The 13276-nt window shown below is 29.5% G+C and overlaps 1 protein-coding gene across 2 annotated transcripts; it reads right to left on the bottom strand.

The window, feature by feature from the left end:
* Nucleotides 1-695: 695 nt before the first annotated feature.
* LOC116031556 (serine carboxypeptidase-like 7) lies at nt 696-12991 on the bottom strand. Of its 2 annotated transcripts, XM_031273791.1 has the most exons (14): nt 12759-12991; nt 11056-11201; nt 10736-10812; nt 10516-10638; nt 10323-10425; nt 9040-9077; nt 8859-8960; nt 7840-7923; nt 5058-5204; nt 4709-4774; nt 1866-1984; nt 1051-1164; nt 912-957; nt 696-829 (listed from the first exon to the last, which is right to left on the bottom strand). In XM_031273791.1, the coding sequence occupies exons 1-14, from the start codon at nt 12941-12943 to the stop codon at nt 746-748; spliced, it is 1434 nt and encodes a 477-aa protein (XP_031129651.1). In that variant the 5' UTR covers nt 12944-12991; the 3' UTR covers nt 696-745. The 2 variants fall into 2 exon arrangements, with proteins under 2 accessions (XP_031129651.1, XP_031129652.1); XM_031273792.1 differs by lacking the exon at nt 7840-7923.
* Between the last annotated feature and the right edge of the window lie 285 nt (nt 12992-13276).

The raw sequence follows: 13276 nt of genomic DNA, 5'->3' as shown, positions 1-13276 counted from the left end.
GTACTAGTGGTGTTGGGATCATTTTTTCGTAAAATATATCACATTGTTTGTGTTCTATATATATATATATATATATATATATATATATATATATATAATTTTGTGCAATTCGACTTATCTTTATAACATATTTTTTATTCCTCGCCCCGCCTCGTTATCATTCTTATTGTGAACATTCAGTATTTAAATTGTGTATTTTGAATCCAGGTCCATAAAATAATTTGCCATGACGGTAGTAGTTGCAATTAAGTTATGGGCTACGGCTTTGGATTTGTATTCATTTTTTCCTTGGGCTGGAGCTTTTGTTGATTTTTGGGCTTAATTGAATATTTTATATTATAGTATTGGGCTGAGGAATTAGTATTATAGTGTGTTGAGTTCTTGGGCTTTATTGTATTATCAGGGAATAATTGCCTCATATAAATAATTATTTGAGCAATAAAATTTTCACTGTTTCAAGTATATTAAATAAAAAAGATGCAATTCAATTCCAAAATTGTACCCCAGTGTAATTTAGTCATCAAAATAATATTCTAATAAAATAATTTTTGTATTTTTTAAAACATAGATTTTATCATAATAGATCAAAATAAAACTCCAGTATACAACAATAACAACAACAACAACAACAACTATTATTATTATTATTATTATTATTATTATTATTATTATTATTATTATTATTATTATTATTATTTATAACGTACATATGTTTAACATAGATTTCACTATCCTTGTACAAATTTTAAAGTTTTTCATAAGATATCCATCTTTTAAACATGACTAAGCATTCAAGTGGCGTGACCGTTGGAGCAATGTGTGCTGATCCCTGTTACAAATATGAACTACGAGTTATACATAAGCATATATATTTTTAGCTAGTAAACAAAATACTAGGAGTAAATTATCACCTTGATTTTGGCATATGTCATGTTGTTGGAGAAAGTTCTTGTATAACTATAGGACAATGGAACGATTTAACTTGAATAAGCTTTTCTTATACTTCATAATTCATATATTATAAATCTATGATAGGCTTTTATAACTTACCCAACAACTTGATTGTTTATAAACCAAGGTCGCCAATCATCGATGATAGGATATTTCATTGCTTTTGTCCATGCTTCAGCAGAAAGTGAGGGCACATACAAATCACCATCTCCACTGAAATACATATCATCTTTTATTTTAGATTAGTTAGAAAACAATCCTTGAAACAAATACTTAGTAGTAAATAAATATATTGAAGATATGTTGCAAATGCTTGTTATGCTTGTGAGATTTTATTTAATTTTTTGTATGATAAGTACAACAATTGAAGCATAATATCCGAATTAATTAATCATATTTAAATAAAGAAAATTATATAATTACAAAATGTATCATACTTACTTCTATAAATAGAAATGAAGTTACAATTTTGTAAATAAAACAATAATAATTATTTACAAAAAAGACTTAACATTTTTATTTATTTATAGTAGTGGGTAATTAAGCTATTGCTAATATATGCATCATAATATTTTTCTTTAAATAACTAATAATTAAATATTCTCATTTAGAAAGAATTAATAACACACTAGACAACATTACTTCATGTGAAACTTAAACCACTATCTTAAGGTCGAAAAATATTTCTTAAGGTGTGTTTGAGAAAGTAATTGAAATTATATAATGCTCACCCCACGAAAATTGCAACTGAAAATGGTAAGGATCGAGGGACAATGATGCAATTGGAGCAATCCAATTGTTTCAAATTCACTATCATCCTTGCAAAGGTTTTAATTTTACCGCACTCTCAAACTAAAGAGAGACATAACCATAAAATTTAAAAATAAATTAATTCTACTTGTATTATATCTTACTTGTATATGAGAGATCTATAACCTTTCTGGCTAAGAATTGCATGATATGGTCGGCTGTCAAATACAGTTTTGTGATATGGCAAATCTTCTCTGCACTGCTCCCACTCTTCAATAGTTCCCTGTGTCCAAAATTGAAGGGCAGTCCATTTTGTAGACTTGGGTTACAATATAACTTTCTAAGATTGCGTAAAATCTTAGGGTACTTTTAAACTTGATTTTAATTTAATTTCTTTTTCATATGGAAAATTTAGTTTGCATTATACATGTCTTGTTAGATATCATTTATGTATTTTTATTTTTTATCGTCATATTACAAAATAAAAATTATCAGTGTCATCATTGCTATGTCACACACTAATTAACCATGCCATCTTTGCAGTATGTGTATGAATATAATTATATTGGCTAGTTAAAAACATTATTCTTTATAAACTTATTTTTTTACGTTCAATCTTAATTTTCAACACAACTATAAATGTTAGTATTATTTTTAAATGTTAAAAATGTTAATTAGTAGCAATGCACACACCAAATCAAACAAATGTGCACTATGTAGTAACAACCCGACATTCCTCACCAACCACACGCCCAACCCCACCCCGTCGCCAAACACTACACTCTCACCAGAAAAATTTTAAAGAATAAAAAGAAAAGAGAACACTGGATTAATATACACGGAAAAAAAAATTGAAAGCTTACTTATAATGCACACAATGCACCAAACAAATGCACACACGATACATAAGAAACACAAACTACTCGTCCACACTACATCGCAAGTGGCAAAAACTCCCTAGAATGCATGTACACAACGGACCAAACAACTGCACATAACAAACAACACCCAACGCATGACACTGATATGCACATAACGAACAACACGACTGCACACAACCACGGAATCCCAAACCCCTAACAAAAAAACGACACACCCATGTCCACAACCTCAACAACCACAGAATAAAATGGAATATACACATAAAGGTGGAAGAATTCCATATACCAAAACTACTACTCCTACAATCATGCATAACTCCTAAAAATAATAACTAAAAGCTTTTAAAAATAAAACTCTCAAAAAAAAAAAAGCTTTTAAATGCACTTAAAAATTATTAAACCACCCCCACATAAATAAATACACAATAAAATAAGATCTAAATAAATACACAATAAAATAAGATCAAATCACCACCGTCCAAAACACCAAGATCAAAGGTCATGATTAGTTCTCCCATATTCATGGGAAGAGGATTGGTTCTCATATGTGCACCATGAAAACCACTTCCTAGGTGAGAATTTGTGGTATAATCTGAACCATTAAAAACAAAGAATGAACAACTATGATTTAACAAACAAATATGCTTAGATTAAGGAAAATAGGAGAATAAAATAGTAAAGAATATTTTTCAAAAGGCAAATTAGTCTTTCAAGAAACAACCAATTGGGTAAAAGAAAGGAAAACATTCATTACACAATATAATTTTTAAACTTGTTTCTTCTCTAACAATATTGATGAAAACAAACACCCACACCCTAAGTCAAAAAAAAAAAAAAAAAAAAAACTAGCTCCATTACAAAAAACCCTAATGATAGTATAATGCACCATAACTAACACCATAATGCATCACAACTACAATAGCGATGCACTGGTACTATAATGCCGACGCACAAATACTACAACTACAAGCCACAATCACAATTGCAATGCACAAAAATTGACCATCATCATGCTAACACAGAATGCACAACATTGCCCAACAGAATCCACACATTTACTACTAGCAATGCACAACTTTTACTCTAGGAGTGCATAAAGCTATATAGTATAATCCTACGATGCATAACCTCACACCAGCAGTAATACCTAACCAATACACAACGTGCAGTCCTATGATGTACTACACCTAGCGCTCAATGCACAACTCAATAACCGACGATGCAACCCCCTCCTAAACTCACATATTTATCAACAAACGTAATCAAACAAATACTCTAAAGAACCGCAAAAAAAAATGAGGACAAACATGAAGTCATGTTGAGCACTCACCACCGACGCAAAAAAAAAAAAAAAAAAAAAAAAAAAAAAAAAANAAAAAAAAAAAAAAAAAAAAAAAAGAAACGAAGAACAAAGTAAAACGACCGGAAAAATCCTTAAAATGGCCTAAAAATGGCTAAAATCAAGTAGCATAACGTATTTGAAAACTCCATGCAAGAAAAAAATTGAACAAAATTATACCCATACCCACCACTTAAATTAAGAAAAAAAAGGTTAAAAAACATTAATTAAATATTAGTTATAAGATATTGTCTAATGGACAACCTGAATTATACCACAAGTTGTCACATAGGGAGTGGTTCTCATATGAATTGGACTAGCATAACATAACATAACATCTTTTTAGTTATGTTATATACATATATACCAAATATTTTCAGAAACATTTTAAATATAAGGTCTAAAAATGACTTGAAATAAACTTGCATTAATTTTAAAACGTTAGTCTAAAAAATAAATTTTAAAAAATGAGTGTTAGTAAACAAGTTTTCTAAACGAAAAAGAAAAATAAAAAATAGAGAATGAAAACTGGAAAACTAAAAAACAAAAAAACATATAACAATTTCTTGAAGTAACCGAGTCTTTTATGTTTCTAAAACACAAAAAAGAAAAAAGAATTCTTTCCGCACAAAAAATAAAATAGTTTATATTTTATTATTTTTCTATGCACACGTGTGAAAAGTTATGCAATGATGGCATGGAGGGTCCTTAGGGTTGAGGATTTAACGTTCGAGAAGTTATGCAATAAAATAAACAGAATCTCTAGCACAATTTAAAAAATAATTACCTTCCGAACATGGAGGGCCTCTTGAACGCTACCATCATTAGCCCACCGAGATGAGACCTTTGGACCCTAATATATTGCATGTTATGAGAATGTCATTATTGCCAATTCATATAATAATTATGAACATTAATTTTTTCTTTAGAAAAAAACTCCAATCTACAGTTAGAAAGAATGTATGGAGTTAAAAATGCACATCTTTTTAGACAATTAAATAAGTGGAAGCTTACGGTACATTTAATTCGAACATCGGAATTAAAACTACAAATTACATAGGAATGAAAATAATCATTTTTCTTTATTGAATATGTAGTAATGGTTTTATTAATAAGTTTAAAAGAGAATATCTTACATTGCATACGAAATAACGATCGAGGGCACGCACAGCGAACCCACGGAACCTCTTAGCAACAGAGCTTTGTTCAGATGAGACACCATTTTCTTCTTGCAGATAACAATTTGTCTCTAAAAAATTTTGCCCAAAATTGATATCACTCAACTGCACATTACAAGGCATGCCCCATCAAGACAAGGAAACATATATAGGTATACATTACGGTGGAGACTCTGAAATAAATTGTATGCACTAATGCACTTATGCTTGTTCGTACGTTCTCATCTAAGAAACTGTTCTCATTTGAATGCAAATATATACATACATACATACATACATATAATAAAAATAAGGACTTTTCTGATCCATCCATTTGGCCGGGTAGATCAAGGGTTACAGTAAAATAAAGAATAAACCGTCGGGATTAATTTTATAAATATTGCAAACTTGAAAGTTTATAATAATTATAAAATTTACCTCATGTATATTTTTTTACTAAACCCATCATTCCATCAACAACTGATGAACCCTGATGGGAATGGTATCCATCCTCACATTTTACATGAGGAGATTGCTATAATTTTAACCCCCTCNCCCCCCCCACACACACACACAAGGGTAGAATCAAATGAGAATAGGACATCCTCTTGTAAAAGGTAAGTACTAATCTCAATCGTTCATCAAAGGTTAAAGGTGTTATTAAAGCAACACGAGGTGAATTTTATAATTATGAAAAATTTGAAAGTTTTCAATATTTATAAGAAAAAAATCCACATTTTCCCCTTGTTTTTTAGCAACCCTCAATTGTTGAAATACTAAGATTGATGGATCATCTCAGTTCTTACTTTTTACATTAAAGTATATTTTCAACTAAAACATCTCTCTCTCTCCACACACACACACACACGCACGCACGCACGCGCACACACACACATATATATATATATCCTGTTGTATAGCAATGCTAACTTGATTCGAATATTAAGGACTCTAAGTCCACAAGTGACTGTGTTCACGTTAGCAGGTGCAATCATTTTGTAGAAATTCTCAAAACAATCTATGATAACTAAATCCACGATGGAATCTAATTAAGCTGATAGCCTTAGACAAGTGTCATGAAGAGGCTGAATGGCTAGCCATTTTTACAAGGATATTTCAAACTGGGAAAAACTTGTACCTTCGATTTTGTGCATTGCAGTAGTCAGGCCAGAATCGGAAGGGTAGAAAGTTACACATACAGTTGTAAGTCTAGACTTATACATCATAGACATAATACCATTTAAACAACTTCTCACAATTGGTGTTATCTCTATTGACCACGTAATGTCAAAGGATAATGTAGTGGACGCTAACCTAACGGTAAGCAAATAGTTGCTAGAGAAGTTGAAACAATGAATATGACAATAGCCCTTGGAATAAAAGTTCTATAGTGGATACCCAGCTTAGCTGGCACCTAGGTTCAATGGGAAAACTAAATTATGAATCGAAGTATGTCACTCTGGGGTCTCAAATTCCCAACCATTCCTCGTTAGAATAGTAACTCCCACACGAGGTTAGCACATTGATGTAGTGATGCTTTAATGATTCGAATGTTGGTTGACATAAGTGAGTATGCTGGATATTGAAAAAGAATCACTTATGTGAGAGAGAAAATAGGCTTCTTCAAAAGAGAATTGACTGGGCTCAGTTCTTTAGAAACTCTTGCAGAATTAGGAACGATGACCCATGGCCAAAACTGGCACACCCATGAGAACATAACAAAGGTTGAAAGGTTCCTATGTAGGATATATCATCGTCTATACAAACGGTAGTACTGTTCAAAGTCATCGCGTTATACCGGAGAGCTAGTAGAGTAAATATATTTTCATAAGGAAGGGTTCAAAGGGTAACACTTACCTATCCTATGTAGGGATCGACCGCTGAACACAGGCGTGTCATTTTTCAATCCCGAAAATCAATTTTCATTCATGTGGAGGATTATTGAAATTTTTAGCTAAAATGACAATTTTAAGTGGTTATTTTGTAGTACAAATATATGTGGGGTTTACTACAGGTTTGGGTCGGGTCAAAGTGGATTCATGTTCTTCGTAATGAGACAAAGAGATCTATATATATTGTATGCTTAAAACAAATATAATGGGTGAATGAAAAATTGATTCTCAAAGTAAACCTATTAAAGTTGGAAAATGGAGTTGGGAAGACTTAGAAGAAGTCTTTTGCTCCACATTGGGAAGGGAAGTGGGTTTACACCACTATATATATAATACCCTTCTAGAAGGAGTTTGAATTGTATAACTTAGAGGCTATCTCTTGTGCACAGAGAAGAGGGATGCAAATCAAATTTCAAAATGAGCCTGAAAAGGGGAGATAGAGAGAACATACGCTTAGAAGAGAATTGGGGGATGATCTATGGCTCTTATATATCTCAAAGTTTAAATGTAATTAATAACATTTTATAGTGTATTGAGCAATATTATAAAGTGCCTCTAGTGATATTTACGAGTTTAGTGCACTTTACATAACATTTGATACGCTTTTAGTGTCGTTGATATTGAGTATACATCTACGTCGAATGAACTTTATAATTTTATTTTGTGTGCGTTACAATTGCACGCAATATATTTTAAAGTTTGAATTATTTACTGAGCTGGGACCACATTTTTCACTTCTTCCTTTCGTTTAGAATTATTATTCTTCACACATGAATAGGTAAAATTGATTCTTACTTCTTTCATGAGTGCAGATTCTTACTTATATGTGTGTGTGTGTATAAACACGTAAGATGAGAATTATTACTGACCACTAGGAATATCCCGACTTTGAACTGACAAATCAGACCGTAATTCATGTCCGGGGCGGTTCCTCCACCACATTCCTCTATTGACTGCTCATGAATGTAATTAAGTCATTAGATTGCAATTAATGTATTCATGTGTATAAAGTTAGGAACTCCTTTTCATATCAAATTATAAAAATATCAAATACTAAAATTAGTTAGAAATGTTATACATTTTACAATTTAATAAAATTAAATCAATTACTTTAATTTTATTAAATTGCAAAATATATTATATTCTTAGTTAATTTCACCAAAACTCTCTTATCTTTGGTGGCAATTCTAAATTTAATCTAGACTATCGTTTTTGCAATTTAACACCCAATTTTGGGCGCTTTTAGTCACTCTCATGACCTTTTTTTTTTTTTTTTTTTTTTTTTTTTTTTTTTTAATTTTTAGTAAGGGAATTTTTGTCTCTTCATATTTTTCTTTTGTTATTTTTTTTCAGCTTTAACCGGTTTAATTGGTTTAGGACTTTACTAAAAAAAACCGGTTGAAAATATGGTTACTAAAAATAAGAGATTACCTAAAGTCCTAAACCAATTAAACCGTTTGAAATCGAAAAAATAACAAAAGAAAAATATAAAAAATACAAAAATACCCTTAATAAAACTAAGAAAAGTAATGAGAAGGACTAAAAGCTAAGTGTCCATAAAATAATAGTCTAGGATATTAAATGGCAACATCGATAGTCTGAGACTAAATTTAAAATTACCACAAAAAACAAAGGACCCCAGGTAGAATTAACTCTTATATTCTTTACTATTTTTAGTATCTAATATTAAAAACTTATACATACCTTTAGAAAAACTTTACAATACCAATAAAATGTCTATCGCAAAAATGAATCGTGATATTTTTATAAATGACTATTATTTTATTTACCAAAAATGTTATTGTCCCTTATATTTTGTTTATAGTAATAGTCACGATATTTTTTAAGCATGGTAAAATTTTTCTGAAAAACAATCATAAACAATTACCTGATAAAGTTCATCTGGAATAATACCAAATCCACGAGCTGATCGAAGAAGATAATCGAGGTGGTCCATTCGAAACGTGAACCCATTGCCAATTAAGTAACCCTAATGTAACGTAACTTGCAAGAAAAGTTACATATATGTTTGAAATGGAACATATTCGTGCATTGAAATTTTTACCAACCTTAAGATTAACGAGTGGCTTTAATCTTGCTTCAATCCCTGTCATTAACAAGAGAGCAACTATTGAAGCATATGCTGTTAAAAATTATAATAAATAAGCACAATCAGCAAAACCAGAGAGACTATCAAGAGAAACAAAATATGAGTCGCATGACACTCATAGTATCCTTAAAAACTTTTTTACTATCTCTCAAATATACTAGGAACATTGCAACGTAAGTTTCTCAGAATAAAATATTCTTAGAACAATATAGTACAGTTTAGCACTCAAATTATATTGTTACCGACAAACTAGAACACGAGAGAACAATTGAAGTTTTTGGAAAGGGTGAGCATAAGTTTTTAGAGAATAGAGAGACAAGGTTCCATAGCAAAAGAGTTTCAGTATTTTGTTGGTGTTTGTAAAGCATTTTCTCAATACCATGCTATTTATAGGAGAAGATGAACATATTAGTACTAGCATGGCATTTAAATTTGATTTAAAATAATATTGTAAACCCCTATAACAGACTATGAATTCTAGAAATAACAGTCTCAAAAAAGACTATGAATTCTAGAAATAACAGTTGCTGTTACAAAGTTAATTTTCAAAATTTAAATTGGAACTAATTATAATTAATTCTTAAAACTGATCATAATTCACACATTTCCAAACGTTATATGGAGAGGTGAAAATTGAAATTCAACCATGCATATATTTGTACTACATAAGTACTACAAAATAACCACTCAAAATGCTAGTAGTTAGCCTACAGAGTTACATTATATGTACTCTTAAATTCTACTTTGTCACTTTTCCTAGCTAATATATATTTCCAACATATGCTTTACACCAACTAATAATTTAAATTGTTAATGAAAATCCATTGTATTTATAGTTAGTTTTGGGTGAAATTTTCTTACGTGAGACAAATATTAAATATGTAATATTTATAAAAAAAATATATAATACTTTTTTTTTTTGTTGACAAATATTCATACATTTTACTGAAAAGTATTTCAATTTATTCATACATTTCAAAAAACAAGTAATGCTAGTTTATAGACTACCAAAGAAATATTACATTATCATTAAAGTGTATTATACATTTGAGTTCTATCGAAACAATCTTACACAAATTCTGGTGGTATATTTAACATTTTGTAATGTTGGATAGCCCATGGGATGAATATATTGAAACACACAATTTTTTGCTTGTTTTATTTCAAACACTTTTAACTTATTATGCTTTATTGCTTTTATGAACCACAATGGCTTAAAAGGAATATTTCTTAATGACTTACCATATGATATTGCTTGAACAACCGTTGGAACAGTCATACCAGAAAATGAGTCCCCGCCAACATAAAATGAATTGGATTGATATTCAAAATGATCTGCTAACCACTATATAATAATTCAAGTATATTAATGAAGTAATATAATGCAATTTTCAAATTACGTGGGTCACAATGAAAATTGATGAAAATTGCTTACCTTACGAAGAAATTCAGCTGCATGATAACTTGTTTCTATGCTATTCGAAGTATAGTTTTTGAAACTTTTAGCATACGAAAATCCAGTTCCAACCGGTAAGTCAAGGTAGATAAAACTTGCAACCTTGTAATAATTTTGTGCACGTTATATATTAGCTACCCAACTGAAATTAACTATAAAATTTATCAATAATGTTATATAAAACTGCAAAATAAAGTACCTTTGTCCATGAATAAGGATTCAGTGACAGTGTAGGCAATGTCAAATTGTTCTTCGGAACATCAAATGTGAGTGGTCCTGTGCATACAATTAATTAATTAGGTTATATTAATTGGATTTAAATGACAATGAAAAAAATGTGAGGTAACAACAAATTCGCACTAATTTCTTATTTAAAAAAGAAATTGTAATAAAATGTATCAAAGAATAATATATCCAATGGTACTACTAACTAAACAAAATTAAATTTCCTAAAAATCAAGGGTTATAAAGGCACTTCACTTAAAATTGCTCTCATTGAAAATTATTTTAAATGCTCACCTAATTCTTCTGCCAATGCAAAGAAAGAAGAGCAGCCAGGGCCACCAGAAATCCAAAGCACAATAGGATCAATACTAGGATTTGATTCTGATTTTACAAAATAGTAAAAAAGTTGCACGTCCTCCGATTTTCCAACACCGACATATCTAATTATAGACACAAAAACATGTTGAGCTCACAATAATTATAAATGTTATATATATATATATATATATATATATATATATATATATATATATATATAGTTGACTTCATATGAGACAACATCTTCTCATGAGAGTGTGAGACAACGTTAATGCACACAGTCTACTTTATAAATATACACACACTAAACCGTGTGCACTCATGTAAGTCATGTTGGGCTAAGTGCACATACTCTATACTGTGTGCATTCACATAGTAGTCTGTGTACTTTCACGTTCTGTCTCACAGTCTTATGAGAAGATGTTGTCTTATTTAATTGTAAGTGTATATATATATATATATATATATATATATATATATATATATATATTGTTATTATGTGCATTCAATGGTACGTGTTATCACTTGCATTTTAATGGTCAAATATACTTTCTATTGTTGCACTCTATAATGTTATTAAATGCACTCTATAATGTTATTACTTGGAATTCAAAGTTTGAGTTATTTACAACAATGACATCGCATTTTTTTTTTTTAAAATTGCTTATGATAAGTTAGATCTTTCCAAATGGATTGCTCTAATTGGTTCTTAGTTTTCTCTGGTGTGCCTGTTCTTATTTGATCTTAATCCTATATGTATGTGTACACACACACTAGTATTTTCTATGCGCGATGTCCAAAAGTAGTTGTCCAATATTAATACTGAATGTTAAATAAAATCATAGTTATATTGATTTTTTTAAAAAATAATAGTATATAATTTTTTTTTAAAAAACTCATAGTTGTAGAATTCATATTATATAAAAATATTGTAGATAATTTGGATAATAATTGTGATTAATAATTATTAAAGGAAGAATTTCAGGTATGGTAAGTTATTAAATATAATTATCATATCATTTAATATTTAATATATATATAATAATGAAAGTTTAACCGTGTAAGATAATTTTTTCTAATAAAAATGATAATGTAATATTTATGTAGAAATGTACAACGCACAATAAGCATGGATATACATATAGATCATGAGTAATAACATTGGTTTACTCTTATAAGTTTTTTTTTTAAATTTAAATTTTAGATATTTATATTATTGTATAATAATAATAATAATAATAATAATAATAATAATAATAATTATTATTATTATTATTATTATTATTATTATAATGTAAACCAATTTTATAAATTTGATATTTATATTTTAGGAAATAAATAACAATCCTTAGTAATTAAAAATTAAACGAAATCAAATTTATTTATTATAGTATTCAAATATATAATATCTACATATATTATTACCATCGAAGAATATATATATATAAAAAAAGATATGGTGGATGCATGTGCATAGTAACAATAATAGAAAAAGATAAGGTAAGTTATAACTATCGATAATGGTATTTTTATCTAAAATATTTATCATACAACTTTTATAGTATAATGTATGAAAAAATAACAAAGAAAACGTACATAAATGAATGGTATCAACTTTCATTATTTGTTAGATTAGATTAGATATATAATGAAGTATATTGGTAAAATACAAGTTGTACCCGGTTTCGAGTTCAAATGGAAGAGGGCCTTCATGTTGAAACCCTGGGATATACTCCACCTTAGAGCCTGCTGATGCCAATGCTACGAAAAACTGCGAAGAGCTAAACCCTAAAACGACGATGGTTCCTAGAAGCAAAGAAAAAGACGTGCAGCATTTTCGTCGCAAAAGATTTGTCGAAAACATTTTCGTCAAATTTAATTTTCAGTACATAAAAAAGGGCGCGTCGTTATTTTGCTCGGTGCTAGCTTTCTATTCAGTAGCCTTTATACAAGCAAAGACATATAGTGATATTGGTTGCTAGTTGCTACCTAAACCGTAATATTTTATTAATACAGGTTAGTTTGCTTCTTCTGCTAGAGGTTATCCGAAAGCAATATTAAATGGGGCAGGTCATCCAATGTCTGAACACTATACATGAAATTATTAATTAGTTTAGTCGCAAGCTGAAGTAACCCATTTCTCTTTCTTCCATGGAAGAATGGGTCATTTGTAACATAGTCTCACTTATATGTATAA

Source organism: Ipomoea triloba, chromosome 10, assembly GCF_003576645.1.
Source record: "Ipomoea triloba cultivar NCNSP0323 chromosome 10, ASM357664v1".
NCBI classification, from domain to species: domain Eukaryota; kingdom Viridiplantae; phylum Streptophyta; class Magnoliopsida; order Solanales; family Convolvulaceae; genus Ipomoea; species Ipomoea triloba.
The sequence above is the reverse complement of the archived record's forward strand: the minus strand, read 5'-3'. Positions and strand labels throughout refer to the sequence as shown.